This window comes from Gopherus flavomarginatus, chromosome 20, assembly GCF_025201925.1.
Source record: "Gopherus flavomarginatus isolate rGopFla2 chromosome 20, rGopFla2.mat.asm, whole genome shotgun sequence".
Classification (NCBI taxonomy): Eukaryota; Metazoa; Chordata; order Testudines; family Testudinidae; genus Gopherus; species Gopherus flavomarginatus.
Genome location: NC_066636.1, coordinates 25,516,819 through 25,538,994, shown reverse-complemented (window position 1 = coordinate 25,538,994; position 22,176 = coordinate 25,516,819). Strand labels below are relative to the sequence as shown.

The 22,176-nt window shown below is 50.3% G+C and overlaps 3 protein-coding genes across 13 annotated transcripts in view; 1 reads left to right on the top strand and 2 right to left on the bottom strand.

The window, feature by feature from the left end:
• The window catches only part of GON4L (gon-4 like), a 47,697-nt gene extending 46,887 nt beyond the window's left edge, over window positions 1–810 (top strand). For all 6 annotated transcript variants that reach the window (XM_050930036.1, XM_050930033.1, XM_050930034.1 and 3 more), the window contains one exon: window positions 91–810. In XM_050930036.1, the coding sequence (XP_050785993.1) occupies window positions 91–240 (150 nt within the window). In that variant the 3' untranslated portion in view covers window positions 241–810. The remainder of the gene's footprint in view (window positions 1–90) is intronic.
• On the bottom strand, window positions 581–17,378 carry MSTO1 (misato mitochondrial distribution and morphology regulator 1). Of its 3 annotated transcripts, XM_050930071.1 has the most exons (14): window positions 17,249–17,378; window positions 16,331–16,460; window positions 15,924–15,993; window positions 6,827–6,902; window positions 5,931–5,985; window positions 4,925–5,066; window positions 4,647–4,764; window positions 4,418–4,552; window positions 3,967–4,119; window positions 2,667–2,798; window positions 2,171–2,355; window positions 1,692–1,796; window positions 1,465–1,580; window positions 581–1,174 (listed from the first exon to the last, which is right to left on the bottom strand). In XM_050930071.1, exons 1-14 carry the CDS (start codon window positions 17,339–17,341, stop codon window positions 942–944), a joined length of 1,743 nt encoding a protein of 580 aa, XP_050786028.1. In that variant the 5' UTR covers window positions 17,342–17,378; the 3' UTR covers window positions 581–941. The 3 variants fall into 3 exon arrangements, with proteins under 3 accessions (XP_050786028.1, XP_050786030.1, XP_050786029.1); XM_050930072.1 differs by lacking the exon at window positions 1,465–1,580 and having other exon boundaries at window positions 1,076–1,174; XM_050930073.1 differs by lacking the exons at window positions 5,931–5,985; window positions 15,924–15,993; window positions 16,331–16,460; window positions 17,249–17,378 and having other exon boundaries at window positions 6,827–6,893.
• A 1,320-nt stretch (window positions 17,379–18,698) lies between these two features.
• DAP3 (death associated protein 3) overlaps window positions 18,699–22,176 on the bottom strand; it is a 31,455-nt gene continuing 27,977 nt past the window's right edge. For all 4 annotated transcript variants that reach the window (XM_050930106.1, XM_050930108.1, XM_050930107.1 and 1 more), the window contains one exon: window positions 18,699–19,099. In XM_050930106.1, the coding sequence (XP_050786063.1) occupies window positions 19,014–19,099 (86 nt within the window). In that variant the 3' untranslated portion in view covers window positions 18,699–19,013. The remainder of the gene's footprint in view (window positions 19,100–22,176) is intronic.

Here is a 22,176-nt window from a genome sequence, read left to right as displayed (position 1 = left end):
TCACAGTAATGTCTAATCTTGGTGTTATGGATGGGTAGGACCTACAGACCTCAGTGCATGAGCCATTTAATCTCAACTCTCTCTGGTCAGGTGTCCCACCGGTTCAGGGAATTGATGAGGCTCTTCCATACATCCTATGACGGAAGCTCTGAGGATGATGAAGATGCAACAAGCACCAGCAATACTGACCAGCTGTCAGATAAGGATCTGCTCCTCTCTGAAGAAGAACAGGATGAGTAAACTACACTTTAGGTACTAGCCAGTTTGCTGGTAGAGGCAGGAATATTTGCACAGGACTGTAACTTAAAATGGCACCTTACTTTTTGGGATAATCTTGCTACATATGTAATCAACTAAATTTCATTTCTACAGGAGCACAGGTCTAATGTTTCCTACAAAATTAGTAGGATAATTTTACCCTGACAGCTTTTCATTCTGCAAATGTGATCTGCATGATTAAAAGGGGAAGTTTATAAAGACTCTGTTGGGGCTAGGCCCTGCCTCTCTGTGTAATAAAGATTTAAATTGAACATCCTGGTGATTTATTGCAGATACAATAATTACATGTTTTTTACTGCTATATCATAAGCTGTGTCTTGTTTTCAGGTAAAGTAAATGCTTTCCCACTCAAATTTTGTAAATTTCATTACTGTCCCCTTTTTTATATCTGGAAAGGCTATAAGCTGAAATGATCTATGGCTATTGTTCAGTCTCATTTTAAAGCATAACTCTATTCTGTTGTGATAAGTGATGGACACTGCTGCTGTAAATGGGCAAGTACCATGCTTGAATTACAGGTGTCTAATACCACCCTCTCTCTGTGTAACAAGATGGAGCACAACTGTCGCTTAATTTGCAGTAACATTTTATTCTTTAAAGTCAGTGCCCTAGTTCAACTTTTTTTTAAGTTTCTCTTCTTCCTAAAGTGATAGGAAGTAGAGTTAGTCTGCTTCATCCTCAGATTCATCCAACTCAGAGCTTGTTTTATAGCATTGGGACAGCGTTCTTAGCTCATGTAGGGCCTCCTGAAAATCATAAAGTTCAATGCCTGCAGAGAAAAAACTAGCCCAGCGCCGTACATCCACTCGGTGCAGCTCCTTATATAAACTGTAGAGAGCACTGTGCAGAGTAGGTGATGATTGCAGTGCTGTTAGGACAGGAATGCTTTCAACTGCTGTGGAAAAAACATCTCCACTGAATTATCTGTCATTACATTCAGAGTATGTCACCATGTCCCCTTAAGTTCTACTAGGGGGCAGGGGTTTTGGGAGAGCCTATAGGACAATGTCATTGGCATGCACTGGCCCTACTCAAGCTAGCTATTTTCCAGCTGTTGGTTAATATTCTTAGTTTACAAGCTTTTTTTTTTCTTTAAAACAAGCATTAACCCCTTCCTCATAGGTTTGATGCAGCTGTATGGTACTGAGCAGTTTATCACACATAGGGTGTGTGAAAGTATCTTACCTGTTGTGCAGCCGGGGAGCTTGTCCAGGAGGAAACCTTGCTTGTTTAGAAGAGCAGAGAAAAATTGGGGGTATGGGGCTAACACTTTACATGGGCCCTGAAGCAAATATGAGGTGCTGCCAATGAAACAAAGTGAGGAAGAATTATCCAAAATTCACTATAGAGTTTCATACTTAGCAGTCAGTGACCCATTCCCCCAAGCTGGCTAGTCAGAGCATATCACCAACCTGAATGTCCCTGGGCACCGAGCATGTAAGTAGCTTCCCAGAACCTCCTCTCCAGTTTCACAAACATGGAGGGCAGACTTGGGTTGTGACCCTGGAGGAAGATTACTGCAAAGAAAAACAAGTAAATGCATATTATAGGAGTGTCTGAACTGAGATGCTGGTACCTGTGGCTGAGCTATAGGGAGCCAGCAATGGTTCTATACTGATCTAAAAACAGCAGCATGTACTAGAACAATGCAAGGGTACTGTAATTCTCAGTACCAAGAGATTCTCCCTTATTGACACCAGCCTGTCAGGTGGTAACCTGACAAGCAAAGCAGGCCTTCCACATATCTGAAAGGTTACCTGCTTCAGTTCTTTTGGATGAGTAAGGATTTAAAGGCTATAGTCCCTCCCTTAAGAAGCCCCTATTGTCAGAGATCACCATGGCTAGGAGCCAGCTCTGAAAGACAAGTATTTGATCTAGCTGTTTCTCTTACCTGATATGATTTTCTTTGCCAATTCCTCTCAGCACAACAGACTGAGCAAAACAGCAGCTGTCCTTTTGCTCCCCACATGAAGACAATGGTGTCCATGGCACTGCAAGCTGGTAGCTACACAAAGCATCTGGGAGAGACTGACCATATGCTATAGGAAAGGGCACAGCAGCTCCTGCAGCCACAACCTGAGAGCCAGAGGGAGAACAGGCCAATAGAAATGTTGGTAATAATTTGAGCTTAGCTTTATCTGGGGATCGGGGGGACTTGTGCAAGCGATCTGTATCCAAAACTACCAGCAGACATTGATGCAGCATGTTATATAACATCCACATGCACAGAGGCTCAATTTATAGGCAAGAGGAAAGATTCTGCCAGTGAGAGGTATGAAACAGAATAGCTATAGTAACACATTCACCATATTACTTCTATCTTACACCAATGAGCACAGTGAGGCTGGAAGGGCTGAATGATAATGATTTTCTTAGAAGAACACTACCTTTCTCCCAGAGCTGTTAAATGCATCAGCAAGCTGTACCATGGAGAACTGGGAGGAATGGAGTCTGTATGGAACACTGAAGGTATCCATTGCTGTTGCCAAGATTGCACTGCTATGAAAGTTTAGAGAGGCCTACAGAAGAACAATTAAACCACAGCAAAGTTACAGGAGGAAAAGGTCGTTTAAGATTGAATTTCAGATTGTTCAGTTCCTTAACCAAACCAACTAAACCTGTTTCAGAGCAAAACAGCCCAGAGGACACAAACTGATGTTACATTTTAAAGCCTGAGTAACTTGCTGACATTCATTCAGTAGAAATCTGTTAATAAAAAAATTGCTATTGCTGATTACCTCATTAGTAATTTCTCCAATGACACAATTTAGTGTTATGGTCATCCCATATGTTCTGCTGTGCATTCCCACTGGGGGGCTCAGGTCACTGAGACCACATCCTAGAATCTACAAAGTTTTGAGCTTTCTGCAATTCAACTAGCATTGTAAGAAGCTGATTAAATCAAAGTGCAATGAGCTAGTGTCAGTCTGCAATTACAACTTTACACCAGTTTAGATTTCCTGTGCAGTCACCCATATGCATTAGCTCCAGCCTTGGACTGAACCAGTTAAACAAGAGTCGAGACTCTGCAAACTGAATTCAATTATGTGAATGAATCCATCTTAGTCCTGTAACTAGAGTCCTGCAAATCTGTGGCTACCCGCTTTATATCTGCAGACTATGCTTGCCGATCATGTGGGCATACAAATTTTGTATCTATGCAGGGCTCTACCTACAACACAAGGTAAGTGTGTGAAACAATTCAGCAACCTACAATTATTACAACTAATGTTGTAAAGGGCCATAACCCAGAGTTAAAATGGAGAGTGCAGTAAATGGCAGCACAGGTAATTGAAATGTAGGCTCATGTGCGAGCAGAAAACAGCTGGTAAATAATTGAGGCCTGTCAGTAATCTAAGGGTTATTAAACACATCACCACGGTCACTGGACAGACCAGAACTAAGGGGGCTGTAGGTTTAAAATTGAGGAAATATACAGTGATGGAATTATGTAATCAACTTCAAATGTTAGGGATAGGATTAAGCAGGTTCCCCAAGACAAACTATTATTTAGAATTTCCCTCTATATAGAGCATAGCTTGATTTTTTAGCATGGGAGGATTTAGCCCTTCTTGCACAAAGTTCTGACAATACAGAATATACACACTAGTGTGGTCAGCCTTTCCAGACAAAGAGTTCCCAAAAGCTTCCAGTCTGTCTGCACAGTCAGTGACAGTGTATACTCACATCATAATGTACATATGGGAGTGTAACAGGGGCTTCTGGTTTGAGTCCCAGACTTCCATTGAGTGACAGTGGGCAAAAGAGTGAGCTGTGACTGGAGAGATGGACAATTCCCAGAACTGTGTTCATCAGCCTGTAAAAATTCTTCCAGGACACCTGCAGACAAAAGATGCCAAAAAAATCCACACAGCTCTGCTTGGCACTTAAACAATTTAGTAATTAAACATAATGCCCCCCAATTAATCTGCCCTGGCCTTAGGTTCCTTTGGAAGTAAAAGTGCTATGCCAGGCAGATAGAAGGGCAGCTACTGTTGCAGTACCCACTGCATTGAGATGCTCTTTTGATCAATCCTCTTCCTTCTCAATATCGGGTTTACAGGAAGCAGTCTGAGTCAGAATGTGTGTACTAATGTCAGGAGATCAGGCAGAGTCTCTTTTCCCACTGCACACTTACCCCAACGTTATCAATGACTGGAGTCAATCCCCATGTCAGAATTCCTCTCCCTGAATACTCATCATGGAGAAGTTCTGTCACCTTAGCTCCAACTCCAGAAAATCCATTGTTCAAGTCACAGAGAATCTGAAAACCCTATACCGAAGGGGACAAATAGTATTTGAATTTCTACCAAAAGTTCAATTGGCAGAGTTCCCCAACCAGGTCAGGTTAATGTAACCCCATGTACCTGCAGATAATCACACTCTTCCACGTAGAAGTGCAATCTATCTTCCAGCTCCTCTAGGTAAGTGGGGTCATGCAGGAGGCTTTCCCCTTGTCCAAAGGCTTCGAGTTGACTGGACTCCCTAACAGAAGGGACAAAGTGAGCATTTAACTCCACTCCCTCTTTCTGTGTCTTTTAGCACGTATCCAGTTAGGCTGATCCCTAAATTACAGTCAGCAGCTGTGCCCCTTCGTGCAGCTACCACTTTGCCTAAGTTTGCATTTGAAGTGAAATAAACATACCCATCATCGTTGTACTGATGTATCATGAAGATGCTTCTAGGATGCAGACGCACTCGGAGGTAATCAGACCAAACCCGCACACTGCCTTCCAACTGGTGACCCTTTTGGGAAACATGCAACTGTGTAGGGAGCTGAGATACATCTGCAAGAAGAACATTTACAGATAAAAGGTTCAGGTCAGAGGGTCCTTCCAACACTCAGCTTCTAATAACCCAGACAGTGGGGATCACAGGGCTCTCTGCTAAAATGTTTTTTATTTTAAACCAAGCTCCCAGTACTTTACCCATAATTCTCTTGGTAACCAACTAACCTAGTCCCAAACTTATTTTCTTTGCCCTTCACACCATGGCATTATTCCAAACCCCTGCCTGTCACAGACTCATAGCAACAAAATAGCACTGTGATAAGACTACTACCTGTGTGTAAAATTATATTTTGTGCTAAATAGAGTGCTGTAGAGCTGAATACTAGCATACAAAACCAACCAATGGAGGAAAGCAGCCACAGGACGGAGTATGATGAATTTGGACTTAAAATAGGAGAGATTAATAAGACTGGGACTTTTCAATGGGTTTAAAACAAAAGGAAGTATTTCCTCCCATCACGCACTGTCAACCTGTAGAACTCTTTAGCAGAGGCTGTTGTGAAGGCCAAGACTGTAACAGGATTTAAAAAAACCTAGATAAATTTATGGAGGATAAATTCATCCATGGCTATTAGCCTCAGTTTTGCCAGAAGCTGGGAATGGGCAACAAGGATGGATCATTTGATTATTACCTGTTCTGTTCATTCCCTCTGAAGTCCCTGGCATTGGCCACTTTTGGGAAACAGGATATTGGGCTAGATGGACCTTTGGTTTGACCTAGAATGGCCTCTCTTACATTCTTTAATCAAAATTAATCTCTTGATTGATTGCAATGATGTCCCTTCCCCATTTCACTCGCTTTACAATTCTCTATTTCTGTGATCTTTGACCTAGACAGACAGGCATGGAAGACTTACACACCTTTACTGAGAGGAAGAGCTCTGGGACTGAAGTCTCCATCAGAGGACATGCCTCCCTGCAATAAAAAGCCCCAGAGACAGGTTTTACTATGGCTTTGCCTCACTTGTAAATGGGTAGCAGGGCAATATAGTGGGATGGGGCTCTGAACATTGTTCTACATCTGGGCTTCTATGCTATGCTGTACAGTTCATAAAGTCTCATTCATTTCTCTAGTAAATTTATCCGGAATGACTGCAAAGTGGTTCACACAAACAGCAGTACTGTGATGCAGGCAACAACTAGTATAACGCATGCCGCAGGGCACTAGGGGAGGAATGCAGTCTTAAATCAAGGACACCAATGGTAGATGTTCAGCCTGAATTTGTAGGCCGACTGCCAAGCTACAGGGATGTGTTATTTGGACAATGTTTCATCCATTTCTTTCACATCAAAACAGGAGACTTTTGATTTCCACAGACAGCTCAACATTAGAGAAAAGACCCTTTCACAGATCTTGAATCCTCTGGAGAAAAAAACCAAACAAAACCAAACTATTGTTGGTGCAATTCCAATGGCTGTCTCTGGTCCATTTACGGTTGTACTTTTTACACAGTTTGTGCAAGGACAGGTTTTCCGCCTACACCCATCACCAATAACTAAATCCAGAACCTACAGTCCTGCCTTTACTGCAGCTTCTCAGTCTCTCTGCCCTTGAGCATTGCCACTGGAGACATGGAGAAGTCAGCTGTTTGTATGTGGGGTAGAGGGAGTAGAAAGTTCTAGACACCAAAACCTACCAACAACAACATCTAACAAACCCTGTTGCCGAGAACAAAACCCTGTTAATTTAGCATCTCTGGTTCTAGGATACAAATCAAACCCATTCAGTCTCTACACCTTGAGTTCTGGCTTCTCACCTCCAGTTTGCTGAGGTCCTGTAGAAAAAGGTTCTTTGCAGGAGGGTCTTCTTGATGAGTCATCAGATTACCCTGCCTGAAAAATAAATCTCATTATTTGTACTACAGGAGCATAAAGAGGCCTCAGAGAACAAGGTTGCACTGGGCACTCTACATGCATGTAGCAAGACAGTCCCCCCACCCCAAAGAGCTTACAGTCTAGTATCTAGCTCACTAAATACAACCTGGCTCTTGAGTTGTGATAAGAACATTGATCTGTTCTGGTAATTCCTAATTAATTACAATAGCCAACACTGCATGTTTCAGAAGACGATGCAAGAAACCACCTAGTGGACAATTCTAAGAATAAGCTACCCAGAGGGGATGATTCCTTCTAAGCTACAAGAGCAGCAGAAAATTCTTTGTTCTTCTTCGAGTGATTGCTCAGGTTCACTTTCTTGACACCACGGTGCAAATAAGTGATGGTCACATTAACACCACCCTATATCGAAAACCTACCGACCGCTATGCCTACCTTCATGCCTCCAGCTTCCATCCCAGGCACATCACACGATCCATTGTCTACAGCCAAGCACTGAGGTACAACCGCATCTGCTCTAACCCCTCAGACAGAGACCAACACCTACAAAATCTCCACCAAGCATTCTCAAAACAACAATACCCGCACGAGGAAATAAGGAAACAGATCAACAGAGCCAGACGTGTACCCAGAAGCCTCCTACTGCAAGACAAACCCAAGAAAGAAACCAACAGGACTCCACTGGCCATCACATACAGCCCCCAGCTAAAACCCCTCCAACGCATCATCAAGGATCTACAACCCATCCTGGACAATGATCCCACACTTTCACAGGCCTTGCCCGGCAGGCCAGTCCTTGCCCACAGACAACCTGCCAACCTGAAACATATTCTCACCAGTAACTGCACACCGCACCATAATAACTCTAGCTCAGGAACCAATCCATGCAAAAAACCTCGATGCCAACTCTGCCCACATATCTACACCAGCGACACCATCACTGGTTCATTCACCTGCACATCCACCAATGTAATATACGCCATCATATGCCAGCAATGCCCTTCTGCTATGTACATCGGCCAAACTGGACAGTCTCTACGGAAAAGGATAAATGGACACAAATCAGACATTAGGAATGGCAATATACAAAAACCTGTAGGAGAGCACTTCAACCTCCTTGGCCACACTATAGCAGACCTTAAGGTGGCCATCTTGCAGCAAAAAAACTTCAGGACCAGACTTCAAAGAGAAACTGCTGAGCTTCAGTTCATCTGCAAATTTGACACCATCAGCTCAGGATTGAACAAAGACTGTGAATGGCTTGCCAATTACAGAACCAGTTTCTCCTCTCTTGGTTTTCACACCTCAACTGCTAGAACAGGGCCTCATCCTCCGATTGAACTGACCTCGTTATCTCTAGCTTGTTTGCTAGCATATATATACCTGCCCCTGGAAATTTCCATTACATGCATCTGAGGAAGTGGATATTCACCCACGAAAGCTCATGCTCCAAAACGTCTGTTAGTCTATAAGGTGCCACAGGATTCTTTGCTGCTTTTATATATCCATTCCAGTTAGGTGTGCGCGCGCCGCGTGCATATTCGTCGGAAGATTTTTACCCTAGCAACACTCAGTGGGTCGGCTGGGCGCCCCCTGGAGTGGCGCCGCTAGGGCGCCGGATATATACTCCTGCCGACCCAACCGCCCCCTCAGTTTCTTCTTACCGCCCATGTCGGTCGTTGGAACAGTGGAGCGTGGCTTAGCTGATCTCCACCTCCCTAGCTTCTTGTAGTTCTTTCATTGTTATTGTGTATATAGTTCAATTTTCTATATTTCTACTTAGTTTTATTAGTTCTTTAACGTAGTTATTGTATATAGTTAAGAGGGGTTGGGGATTAGCCCTTTCCCCTCACCCGCTGCCGGGGCCCATGCTCGGTTCACCGGGTTTCAAACCCTGCTCGGCTTGTCGCAAGCCGATGCCGACAGGAGATCCTCACGACTCCTGCCTTAAGTGCCTGGGGGAATCCCACCTTGCAGACAAGTGCCACATCTGCAAGGCCTTCAAGCCGCGGACGAAAAAGGAGCGGGACTTTCGTCTCAAACAGCTCCTGATGGAGGCAGCCCTTACTCCTCCGCCCTCGGCACCGAGCGCCAGACAGTCCGCACCGGGAAGAAGTGCATCTTCAGCACTGGAGTGCACCGGCACCGTGAAGGCCCCTCGGCACCAACCGTCGCTGGCCCAGAAACCTGCCCGGCACCGCTCTCTCTTCCTGCGGGTCAAGAGGCACAAGACTCCTGCGACGCCCGTGCCTACGTCGCAGTTAGAGCACCCGCGTAAGTCAGACCGCCCGGCACCGACAACTTCAGCGCTGTTGATTCCGGCCTTGCAAGAGCCGTCGAGTACGGTGCCTGACAGCTCCCCGGCACGCACCGTGGTTGAGCTTATCGTTCCCTCCACGCTGGAGACATTCTCTATGGCAAGGGAGCTGATTGACCTGACAGACCCTGCACTGCCTCAACCCCCGGTGTGGGTTATCCAATCAGTAGGCAAGCCTGCCCTCCTGAGACCATCCTCGCTCGGCACCGCTGAAAGGCACCCAACACGATCGAGGTCTCACCGGCATTCTCGGTCCCGTCACCGATCCCGGTCCCGACGCCGCTCGCAGTCCTGGTACCGCTCTCCATCTCGGTACTGGTCATACTCGTGGCACCGTTCGAGATCGTGCTCGCCAACCCGATACTCTTGGCACCGATCCAGCTCCCGGCACCGTTTGCAGCACCACACCTCTCGCAGCCACTCTCGACATAGAGCTTCGAGGTCCCGGTCGACCTCCCGGCACCACTCCGGTCGCAGATCCCGGTACCAATATGGCGCCCAGTACCGTTCTCCGGTGCCGCGTGGAGATGGATCAACCAGATGCAGGGACCCTTCCCAAGTGGTTTCAGCTCCTCCGTGGCCATCTCGCCATACATCAGTATCATCACACACGGACAGTGCCTCCTACGCACACGACCGTGATTCGGATACTCACAGCAGAGTCTTCCAAGAGACCCATGGCCCAGACCAGGGACCTCATCAGTGGTCCTTCTGGACACCTTGAGCATATCACCAAGCCCAAGGTGACCTGCAGTGACATCACGCTCTGTTCCATCGGAACACTGGGTGCCAGAGGCCACTGTCAGCCGCCCCCCTCCTGCAGGTACGGAGGAAGCTTCCATCCATGCACCGGACCCTCAGGTCCCACCGGTCCCTGACATCCCCCATGATCAGGAGACCATACAGGACCCACTCGTCCCAGGACTTTCGTCTTCCTCTTCCCCGGATGAAGCGGTAGCGGGGACATCCTCATCGGGCCCGCCTCCAATTGACCTCAGGGCACACCAGGACCTCCTGAGGCGCATCACCCTGAATATAAACCTCCAAGTGGAGGAGGTTCCGGAGGTTGAGGACCTCGTGGTAGATATACTGTCGGCGGATGCACCAACTCGAGTGGCCTTACCGTTCACTCGATCGATTCAAGTTAAGGCAGATACCATCTGGCAATCCCCAGCATCTATTCCGCCCACGGCCAGAGGAGTGGAACGGAAGTACATGGTGCCCTCTATGGGGTACGAGTACTTATACGTGCACCCTCCTCCCTGCTCACTGGTCGTACAGTCCGTAAATGAACGGGAGCGCCATGGCCAGCAAGCCCCTGCCCCAAAATCTAAGGAGGCTAGGCGCATGGATTTGTTGGGCCGTAAAATCTACTCCACGGGGGGCCTCCAACTCAGGATGGTGAACCAGCAAGCCCTACTTAGCAGGTATAATTACAACACCTGGGAGGTGGTAGGGAAATTCACAGAGCTGGTCCCACAAGACTCCCGCCAAGAATTTAAGGCACTATTGGAGGAAGGAAAGAAGGTGGCAAGAACTTCTCTCCAGGCCTCGCTGGACGCTGCCGATTCGGCAGCCAGAACTGTGACCTCTGGAATCGCCATGAGGCGTATATCATGGCTTCTGGTGCCAGGCCTGCCACCTGAACTTCAGCACACTATCCAAGACTTGCCATTCGATGGCCAGGGTCTTTTCTCCGAGAAGACAGACCCTAGGCTACAGAGTCTGAAAGATAAAATCGGGTGATTATGCGTTTGCTCGGGATGCATACACCACAGACTCAATGAAGATCCTTCCGCACCCAACCTCAACACCCTTACCCGCCGCCTAGACCAAGACAGGACTTTGGCAGGAGGCGAGGTCGAGGCAACTGCAGACAACAGTCTGGGCCTCAAGGGGGTCAGAATAACGGTCCCTCCAAGTCAACAACGGGATCCAAACCGAACTTTTGAAGGTGCGCCCGAGGGCCGTGTACTAGTTGTCTCCCAGGATCCTTTTCAGTTTTACAACTGCCTTTCCCCTTTCCTCCCTGCGTGGACCCATTTAACCTCGGATCGTTGGGTCCTACGCACGGTAGAATTCAGATACCACCTCCAGTTTATTTCACTCCCTCCCTCCCAACCCCCCTCCTTGTCCCTCTTCAGGGACCCTCTCACGAGCAATTCCTCTTGCAAGAGGTACGGACGCTCCTTGCCATGGGAGCTATAGAGGAGGTACCGAAGGACTTAAGGGGAAAGGGGTTCTATTCCAGATATTTCCTAATCCCCAAGGCGAAAGGAGGCCTCAGGCCTATCCTAGACCTGCGAGGACTGAACAAGTTCATGAAAAAGTTGAAGTTCCACATGGTATCCCTGGGGACCATCATCCCATCTTTGGATCCCGAAGACTGGTATGCCACCCTCAACATGAAGGACGCATATTTCCACATTGCCATTTACCCTCCGCACAGACGGTACCTCTGGTTTGTGCTCAACCATCAGCATTTTCAGTTTACGGTCCTTCCATCTGGCCTCTCTACAGCCCCTCAGGTATTCATGAAGTGCATGGCTGTAGTCGCTGCCTCCCTCCGTCGTCGAATACATGTCTTCCCGTACCTCGACGATTGGCTTATTCGGGGGACCTCCAAGGCCCAAGTCACCAGTCATATGGGCGTCATCAAGGACCTCTTCATGCAACTAGGCCTGATGATCAACCTAGAGAAATCTACTCTACTGCCCATGCAAGGAATAGAGTTCATTGGGGCCATCCTGGACTCCAATCTCGCAAGGGCCAGTTTACCACGACCCCGATTTCAGGCAATAGTATCAATTATACAAAGCCTTCAAAACTTCCCAACAACTTTGGCTCACACTTGTCTCGGCCTCCTCAGTCACATAGCTGCCTGCATGTTCGTGACCAAGCACGCCAGACTACGTCTGCGTCCCCTTCAAACTTGGCTCACCTCGGTTTACCGCCCAGGCAAGGATGCCATAGACATGGTAGTCCCCATTCCCCCGAGCATCCTAAGCTCCCTCGACTGGTGGCTGACGCCCTCCCTGGTGTGTGGAGGACTGCCGTTCCATCTGCCACAGCTCTCCATATCCCTGACGATGGATGCGTCATCTCTCGGCTGGGGTGCTCACCTCGGACATCTTCGCACTCAAGGCTTTTGGTCGTTTCAGGAGCTGGCATTACACATAAATGCCCGAGAACTAAGAGCAGTCCGCCTGGCGTGCCCGCAACACCTACAGGGCCCGTTGTGTCTCAGTGTTTACAGACAACACAACGGCCATGTACTACATAAACAAGCAGGGAGGGACACGATCCTCCCCGCTTTGTCGGGAGGCGATCCAACTATGGTACTTTTGCATAGCCCACTCGAGAGATCTGGTAGTGTCCTTTCTCTCAGGAGTTCGGAACACTCTGGCAGATCAACTCAGCAGATCCTTCCTGTCTCACAAGTGATCGATTCGTCCGGACATTATACATTCTGTCTTCCGCAAGTGGGGATTTCCCCACATAGACCTCTTCATTTCCCGCGAGAACAGGAAATGCCAGAGGTACTGCTCCTTCCAAGGTCTCTCCTGGGGTTCGATCTCGGACGCTTTCCTGATTCCATGGAAGAGCCATCTACTTTACACCTTTCCACCATTCCCATTGGTTCACAAGGTCCTACTAAAGCTCCGCAGGGACAGAGCTCGCCTGATCATGATCGTCTCTGCGTGGCCCAGGCAACACTGGTACACCATGTTGCTCGACCTGTTGATAGCCAACCCAATCACCTTGCCTCGTCATCCAGACCTCATAACTCAGGACCACGGCAGGCTTCACCACCCAGACCTGCAGTCCCTTCACCTCACAGCATGGTTCCTGCATGGTTAACCCAGTCAGAGTTACGTTGCTCTGCCCCAGTGCAACAAGTACTCCTGGGTAGCAGAAAACCTTCCACTTGGTCTACGTATCTGGCCAAGTGGAAGCATTTCTCCTGCTGGTGCAAAACGTTACTCCCATCGAAGTCTTGATCCCCACCATCCTGGACTACCTCTGGTCTCTCAAACAGCAGAGCCTAGCGGTATCATCATTGAGGGTGCACTTGGCACCCACTTCTACCTTCCACCCAGGAGAAAGTGGCCACTCCGTGTTTTCACACCCTATGGTTTCCAGGTTCCTTAAGGGCTTGGAACGCCTAAACCCCCAAGTACGCCACCCTGCCCCTACCTGGGACCTCAACCTAGTCTTAAACAGACTTATGTCTCCACCATTCGAGCCGTTGGCAACTTGCTCGCTGCTATACCTGTCCTGGAAGACAGTTTTCCTCATAGCCATTACATCGGCCAGACGAGTTTCTGAGCGCTCACGGTGGACCCACCGTATACAGTCTTTCACAAGGACAAGGGACAGTTGCGACCACACCCAGTGTTCCTCCCTAAAGTGGTATCGGCCTTTCATACCAATCAGGACATCTTCCTTCCGGTCTTCTTCCTGAAGCCGCACTCATCACGACGGGAACAACAACTGCACTCCCTAGATGTCTGAAGGGTGCTCGCATTTTATATCTAACGGACGAAGCCCTTTCGTAAATCGCCCCAACTCTTTGTTGCAGTGGCAGACCGAATGAAGGGACTACCTGTCTCCTCCCAGAGGATCTCCTCTTGGATGATGGCATGCATCCGCACTTGCTATGACTTGGCTCATGTTCCCTCGGGCCATCTCACCGCACATTCTACCAGGGCTCAGGCTTCATCTGCTGCCTTCCTGGCTCACGTACCAATCTAGGAAATATGTCACGCAGCTACCTGGTCCTCGGTCCACACCTTTGCTTCGCATTATGCTCTGGTTCAACAGTCCAGAGATGATGCAGCATTTGGCTCAGCAGTTTTGCATTCTGCCACATCTCATTCCGACCCCACCACCTAGGTAAGGCTTGGGAATCACCTAACTGGAATCGATATGAGCAAGCACTCGAAGAAGAAAAGACGGTTACTCACCTTTGTAACTGTTGTTCTTCGAGATGTGTTGCTCATATCCATTCCAAACCCGCCCCCCTTCCCCACTGTCAGAGTAGCCGGCAAGAAGGAACTGAGGGGCAGTTGGGTCGGCAGGGGTATATATCCAGCGCCATGGCGGCACCACTCCAGGGGGCGCCCAGCCGACCCACCGAGAGTTGCTAGGGTAAAAATCTTCCGACGAGCGTGCACGCGGATGGCGCACACCTAACTGGAATGGATATGAGCAACACATCTCGAAGAACACTTACAAAGGTGAGTAACCATCTTTTCTAGGTCCGTGGGACTTTACTAAAAGAGGTTGTGTTTGTCAGTTTCTTTAACTTCCTTTAATTTATAGCAGGCCATGGAAGAGAGGGAGCAAGAGGGGAAACTTTTGCAAATAGAAGAGGACTTCAGTTTTGAGCTGTGAATCCACTTGGGGACACAGTTTCAGGCTGAGAACAGAGATCTCAAATGTTTAATCATGACCTCCCCATGCAGCAGGAGGAATTAGATTAATAATTATCTGCAGTCCAGTATCATGCATAACATACTAGATCATTCTCATACAAACAGGAATCACAATCTCTTCCCAAAGAAGAATTTATAATATAAGAAAAAACAAACATTAGTCTGGGTCCAGGGGTGGGCAACAAAAATGATTAGGAGGCTGGAGCACATGACTTCTGAAGAGAGGCTGAGTGTACTGGGATTGTTTAGTCTGCAGAAGAGAAGAATGAGAAGGAATTTGATAGCTACTTTCAACTACCTGAAAGGGGGTTCCAAAGAGGATGGATCTAGACTGTTCTCAGTGGTAGATGACAACAGAACAAGGAGCAGTGGTCTCAAGTTGCAGTGAGGGAGGTTTAGGTTGGATATTGGGAAAAGCTTTTTCCCTAGGAGGGTGGTGAAGCACTGGAATGGGTTACTTAGGGAGGTGGTGGAATCTCCTTCCTTAGAGGTTTTTAAGGTCAGGCTTGACAAAGCCCTGGCTGGCATGATTTAGTTGGGGATTGGTCCTGCTTTGAGCAGGGGGGTGGACTAGATGACCTCCTGAGGTCCCTTCCAACCCTGATATTCTATGATCAGAACCAAAAGCAGCTGGAAGCTTCAGAAAGCTGAGGACTGAGTAAGAAGCCCTGAAAGCACAAAGAGGCATTAGAAACCTTAATGAGAGCAGTTGTTAGGGAAAGGGGAGAAGCCAGATTGGAGGGGACCCAGGATAGCATCTAATATGTCTTTGACACTTCTTAACTTTTTAGCCCATGAAAGCTTATGCCCAAATAAGTTTTTTAGTCTCTAAGGTGCCACAAGGACTCCTCATTGTTTTTGCTGATACAGACTAAGATGGCTATCACTCTGAATCCTAACTTTTATGATTATTTAGTACAGCCACAACACCTGAAAGCAGCTGTGCAGTGATTGAGCTAAGCCTTGCAGCTGACCAAGGAGCACCATTACAATACAGAGCATTCACTAGTGCTTCCAGGCCACTACAAAGGCACAGCTACAAATCTCTCACTGAGCTGCTGTCCATTTTAAAGCAGAGCATGAGATGGCAGAGAGAGAACAATGTGTCTAAGAACTAGCAGCTGGGGAAAGACCAACAGCTGAGGTCCATCTAGGTCTAAGTGCAGGCTCCAGAGAAGAAGGGCAGGAGGCACATGACCCACATTGTTGCAGCAGCATAACCTCTCCAGCTAAGAGGATGAAAGAACAAATGGTAACACTCACCATGCTACCGAGGTGTCTATCTTCATGTCCCCATATAAACATTCCTCTTGTTTCAGAGAGTTCAGGCTTCCTGCACAAGAGAGTAGGTCACTGAAGCTGCTGCTTAGTATATTGTCAAGGTTTGCAGTACTTGGGACTAAAGACAGTAAGAAATCGCACCATATTCTCCATTCTAGATGAACCCCACTCCACAGCGGTTTGAGGCTAGCACCACCAGGCATCATGCGCCTGCACAGACAGTGGGATGAAGTGATGCTTCTAGCACCACAACATGGGGGGTCAGCAAAGCACTGCTGGTGGGAGGCCCTCCCCACTGGGGCAAGATCCTTCGCAGGTACCTCCCACGGACCACTGGCATCAGGGTTTCACTCACCCCCACCCGGGGTGCAGCAGCCCCCCACCCCTACCTTTCAAGTCCATAAGGATGAGTCGAGGTGTGTATGTCTCTTGCCCACTGAGGGTCCGCCCAGCCCGATACAGCACATCGGGGCAGACCTTGCGCTCCTGCACCTCTGATTCGCAGTGCAACACAGCATCCTACGGCGGAGAGAGAGGGTCGGTATTACCAGGAGACCGAGCAACCTCCCCCACACACACCTGGTCCCCTGCACAGTCCCCACTACGCCCCCGCACGCATGCTGCCCTCCCAGCAGCCTCCGCTCCAGCTACAGGCTGGCGGGGAGAAAAGCGGGTGTGAGATGAGGCAGGCTGGGCCAGGGAGGTGGTTTGGGGGGGGATGCGGTGTTATGCTGGGGCCGGGGAGCCCGGTGGCGGAGGGGACATTAGGGCCGGGGGAGGCGGACCGGGCCCAGGCTGCTGGGGGGGGCCGGGGGGGAGACAGGCAGGCCCAGGCTGCTGGGGGGGGGGGCGAGGGGGAGACAGGCAGGCCCAGGCTGTTGGGGGGGGCGCGGGAGGCCGGCCGGGCTCAGGCTGCTGGGGGGGAGCGGGCGGGGAGACAGGCAGGCCCAGGCTGTTGGGGGGGGGGGACGAGGGGGAGACAGGCAGGCCCAGGCTGCTGGGGGGGGGGGGGGAGACAGGCAGGCCCAGGCTGTTGGGGGGGGGGGCGCGGGAGGCGGGCCGGGCCCAGGCTGTTGGGGGGGGGGGGGGCGCGGGAGGCGGGCCGGGCCCAGGCTGTTGGGGGGGGGGGGGCGCGGGAGGCGGGCCGGGCCCAGGCTTCTGGGGGGGGGGGGGCGCGGGAGGCGGGCCGGGCCCAGGCTGCTGGGGGGGGAGTGGGAGGCGGGCCGGGCCCAGGCTGTTGGGGGACCGGGGGGAAGGGGGCTGAGGCGGGCCGGGCCGGTTCAGGACCGGACCAGGAGGCTCCACACCTGCAGGTTCCACCAGTGCGCGCCCACGAACCCCGCGTAACTGCCCAGCTGCAGCGTCAGCGCCGCCCGCGGCGTCCCACCCGCCTCGAACATGCTTCGACCACAAGCCCCAGGACGGGCTGGGGGCGGGGCTTAGCCTAACTACTTGGCCCCACTGGCTGAAGCACTTGCCATTTGAGAGTCCCACCAATCCGCAACTAACGCCGCCAAATGTGGGCGGGGCAACTCCTGATTGGAAGCGGCGCAACAGCGACTGGGTCGCGTATCCTAGCAAAACAGGCACGTGCGACTTCGCCGCCCGTCAATCTTCGCGGCGGCGGAGAGTGGGCCGCCCTGGCGCCTAGACTCCACCGCCGGGGGGGCTGGGAGCTCGCGAGACCTCGCGTTCGAGTGCGCGCGCAGAGGTACCACGTGCCCCTCGAGCCCAGGGCTCCCCTCCCCGCCCCCCGGGCTCCTATAGCGCCAGCCCCAGCGCGGGATTAGCCGTTTGTGGAGCTAGCACTGGGGCCCGGCGGGGTGAGGGGCCAGCTGGGGCAGGGCAAGTGAGGGGCCAGTGGGGTGAGATCAGCCCCCAAGCCGAGGGGCCACCTAGGCACTGGGGCAAGCCGGGGCAATGGGGCACAGCGGGGTGTGATCAGTCTCTAGGCCAAAGGGCCAACTGGGGCAGTGGGCCACGGTGGGGTATGATCAGCCCCCAAACCGAGGGACCAGTCGGGCAGTGGGGCCCGGCGGGGTGAGGGGCCAGCTGGGGCAGTGGGCCACGGTGGGGTATGATCAGCCCCCAAACCGAGGGACCAGTCGGGCAGTGGGGCCCGGCAGGGTGAGGGGCCAGCCGGGGCAGTGTGGCATGGCAGGGTGAGATCAGCCCCAAAGCCGACGGGCCAGCCACGCACTGGGGCACAGCGGAGTGAGATCAGACCGCAGGGGCCAGCCAGGGCAGTGGGGCATGGCAGGGTGAGGGGCCAGCTGGGGCATGGCGGGGTGAGATCAGCCCCCAAGCAGGGCGGCCAGCTGGGCACTGGGGCAAGCCGGGGCAATGGGGCACAGCGGGGTGTGATCAGCCCCCAGACCGAGGGGCCAGCTCGGGCAGTGGGGCACGGTAGTGTGAGATCAGTCCCCAGACAGAGGGGCCAGCTGGCAGGGTCTTGGGGCATAGTGCAAGCGGAGCAGGCCGGGGCCCCTTTTGAGCATGGGCCTGGTTCTATGCAGCCACTGGGGCCATTGTAAACCTGCCACTGGACAGCCCCACCTGGCCTGAGACTTCCCCTCCCCACCAGGGCACCTATAGAGCCAGCCCCATGACACCTCTGCCAGCCCCACCTGGCCTGAGATGTCTCCTCCCCCCGGAGGTGCGGCTACCTGCCAGCACCACAGAAAATGCAGCCAGGAGAGTGAACAGCTAGAGACTGCCCACAAGCCCATCACTCATTCAACTTCAGACAGCACAGACCGGCACCACATTCCATTTATTGTTGGTGCAGGGTCATCACAGCTTCTCCTAGAGAAACCCTGATAGGGTCAGGTGCAGAAGCCCCACCCCAACCCTGTTCTTTCCCCCTCTATCCCTGCAGCCTCTCCTTGGCTGGTGCAGAGCTCACCTCCTCACCCAGCTTTTCCAGAGTCTTTCCTTGTCAGGGCTGGGAAAGAGAGCCCAGCTCTTTCTGCCTAGCGAAGTAGCCAAGGGGGCATATGATAAAGCAGCAAGAAGGACTGGTTATCTTATGATTAAAAGGCAGCAGTGGCTGCCAGCAAAGATGCCTTAGTATCAGAGATAAGCAGAGATCCGTTCCAGCTGCCAGGGGTTGGAGTTGCTGAGAAACAGCAGTTCCTTTCTCCCTTCTTCTGTACTGGCTGAAACAAAGAGAGAAAAGGAACCCTGTCAATACCACACCAGCAACAAGTTCTTCAGTTGTGTTAGGATTTCAGTGTACTGACCCTTAAAGCTTTATTATAAACTCATAGATTCCAAGGCCAGAAGGGACCACTGTGATCACTGATGCGCTGTATAACACAGCCCCATCCAACTTCCCCACATGAATTCCTATAGCATCTTTTTGAAAAACATCCCATCTTCATTTTTAAATGGTCAGTTATGGAGGCTCAACCCCAACCATCAGGACAGTGTTTCAAATTATCCTCACTATCCAATATTTGCTCCTCGTAGCTGGATTGAATTTGCCTCGCTTCTACTTCTAGTCATTCGACCATGTTAACTTTTCTCTGCCAAGATTGAAGAGTCCATTATCAAATATTTGTAGATACTCACAGACTAATCAAGTCACTTCTTAACCTTCTCTTTCATACTCTAAATAGATCGAGCACCTAGAGTCTATCATCATAAGTCACATTTTGTAATCTTTTAATTGTTCTCAAGGCCCTTCTCTGAATCCTCTCCAATTCATCAACGTCCTTGAATTGTAGACAGCAGAACTGGACGCAATAGTCCAGCAGTGGTTGCAGAAGTGCCAAATACAGAGGTAAAATAACATTGCTACTCCCACTTGAGAGCCCCCTCTTTATGCAATCAAGGATTGTACTGGCCCTGTTACCCACAGCATCACAATGTGAGCAAATGTTCATCTGACTATCCACCACAACGCCCAAATCTTTTTTGGTCACTGCTTTCTAAGATTGAGTCCTCCATCCTGAAAGAATAGCCTACATTCTTTGTTGCTAGATGCATACATTTAGCCATCTTCAAAACACACAGTTGGTTTGCACCTAGTTTACCAATTGATCTAGATATGTCAGCAACCTGTTACATACCCTTGCTGCCCCCATCACTCCCACTCACTTAGTCCTAATAGTTAGCAATTGGCTTAAAACCTGAAGCAGGAGGTTTTATATCCCTTCCAAAATTTGGCAACATTAACTATAACAAGAATATCCAAAAGTTATCAATGTTCAATCCCTCTGACTCTTGCTAATTCTTGAATTCCACAGCCAGTTCTGAATTTGTCACCCTTCACTTTTACTGAAATAGCCCATGTTATGAAACAAGAAGAACAGAAGCTCCCACTCTACCTTTCACTGTTTTTTAAAACTACACCCCTTCTTATTAATCTCCTTTCTAAGATAAGTGATCCCAATCTTTTAAATCTGCCTCATACAAGAGTTTTTCCAGGCCCCTGATAATTCATTATCCTTCTCTCAAAACCATCTAATTCTACAATATCCTTTTTGTGTTGGGATGATTAGTACTGCTCATAGTATTCCAGAAGAGACAAACCACTGACTTATGACATTTTCTGTATTATTCTTCATCCTATTCCTTATGCATTGTAAAAGTTTGCTTTTTTGAGCACAGCAGCAGTTAGCCAAGATCTTCATTAACCACTCCACAATGGTGTCTAGGTCTTTTTTTGAGTTTATACTGTTAATTCAAAATGCTGAGGGTATCTGAGTAGTTCAACATTCTACCTGCTGTAATTTCTGTTCCTGTTTATTGGCTTCATTAGGGTTAGATTTCCAAGTTTTGAACCTTGTTGTAGCAGTGTTGGTCTCGGGTGCGGGGGAGGGGGAAAGGCTAGGCAGAGTCGGGGCAGGGGGTGCAGGCGGGGAAAGGCCGGGCAGAGTCGGGGCAGGGGGTGCAGGCGGGGAAAGGCCGGGCAGAGTCGGGTTAGGGGGGCGCAGGCGGGGAAAGGCCGGGCAGAGTCGGGTTAGGGGGGCGCAGGCAGGGATAGGGCGGGCAGAGTCGGGGCAGGGTGCACAGGCAGGGACAGGCTGGTTGGGTTAGGGGGGCGCAGACGGGGAAAGACCGGGTGGAGTCAAATTAGGGGGGCGCAGGCAGGGAGAGGCCGTGCGGAGTCGGGGCAAGGGGGCTCAGGTGGGAAAAGGCCAGGCGGAGTCGGGGCAGGGGGCGCAGGCGGGGAAAGGCCGGGCGGAGTTGGGTTAGGTGGTAGAAGGCGAGAAAAGGCCAGGCGGAGTCAGGACGGGGCGCAGGCAGGGATAGGCTGGGCGGAGTTGGGTTAGGGGAGCGAAGGCAGAGAATGGCCGGGCAGAGTCGGGTTAGGGGGCTCAGGCGGGGAAAGGCCGGGCAAAGTTGGGTTAGGGGGGCGCAGCCGGGGAAAGGCCGAGCGAAGTCGGCTTAGGTGGGGCACAGGCAGGGAGGGATAGGCCGGGCAGAGTCGGGTTGGGGGGCGCAGGCGGGGAAAGGCCGGACGGAGTTGAGGTAGAGGGGTGCAGGCGGGCACAGGCCTGGCGGAGTCGAATTAGGGGGGCATAGGCGGGGGAATGGCCAGGCGGAGTTGGGGCAGGGGGCACAGGCGGGGATAGGCCCTGCGCAGGCGGGGCAGGGGAGCGCAGGTGTGGATAGGCCTCTGCAATGTAAGGTCTTCAAACCACAATTTGAAGACTTCAATAACTCCGACACAGGTTAGGGGTTTGTTACAGAAGTGGATGGGTAGGATTCTGTGGCCTGCTTTGTGCAGGAGGTCAGACTAGATGATCATATTGGTCCCTTCTGACCCTAAAGTCTGTGAGTCTATGAGGTGAAGGGAAGGTGGTTCAATAAAAGATTTTACCTCACTCACTTTGTGTGTCTAAGTTTTCAACCTTATCATTGAGCCACATTGGTTTATTTCAGGCCTTATATGGTTTTAAGTAGCATCCATGTCATATCTAAGGATTCCACTTTCTTTGCTTTTGACTTTAGGACCTTTTGTCTGGTTTCCTCACTTTAATGCAATCTCCCTTTTTAAAGTTTAGTGTAGCTGTGTTACTTTGTTATCCTACATCCCCATAGGGTGTTGAACCTAATTATGGTGTTATGATCATTATTATTTAGTGGCTCAGCAACTGTCATTCTTACACCGAAGCATTAAGTAGTAAGTTGAGAATAGCCTTTCCTCTTCTGTGGTCAAGAAATAACTCTGCTAGGAACACTTTAAATGATGAGAAATTGCTTCTCTAAACTTGGTGCTGTTATG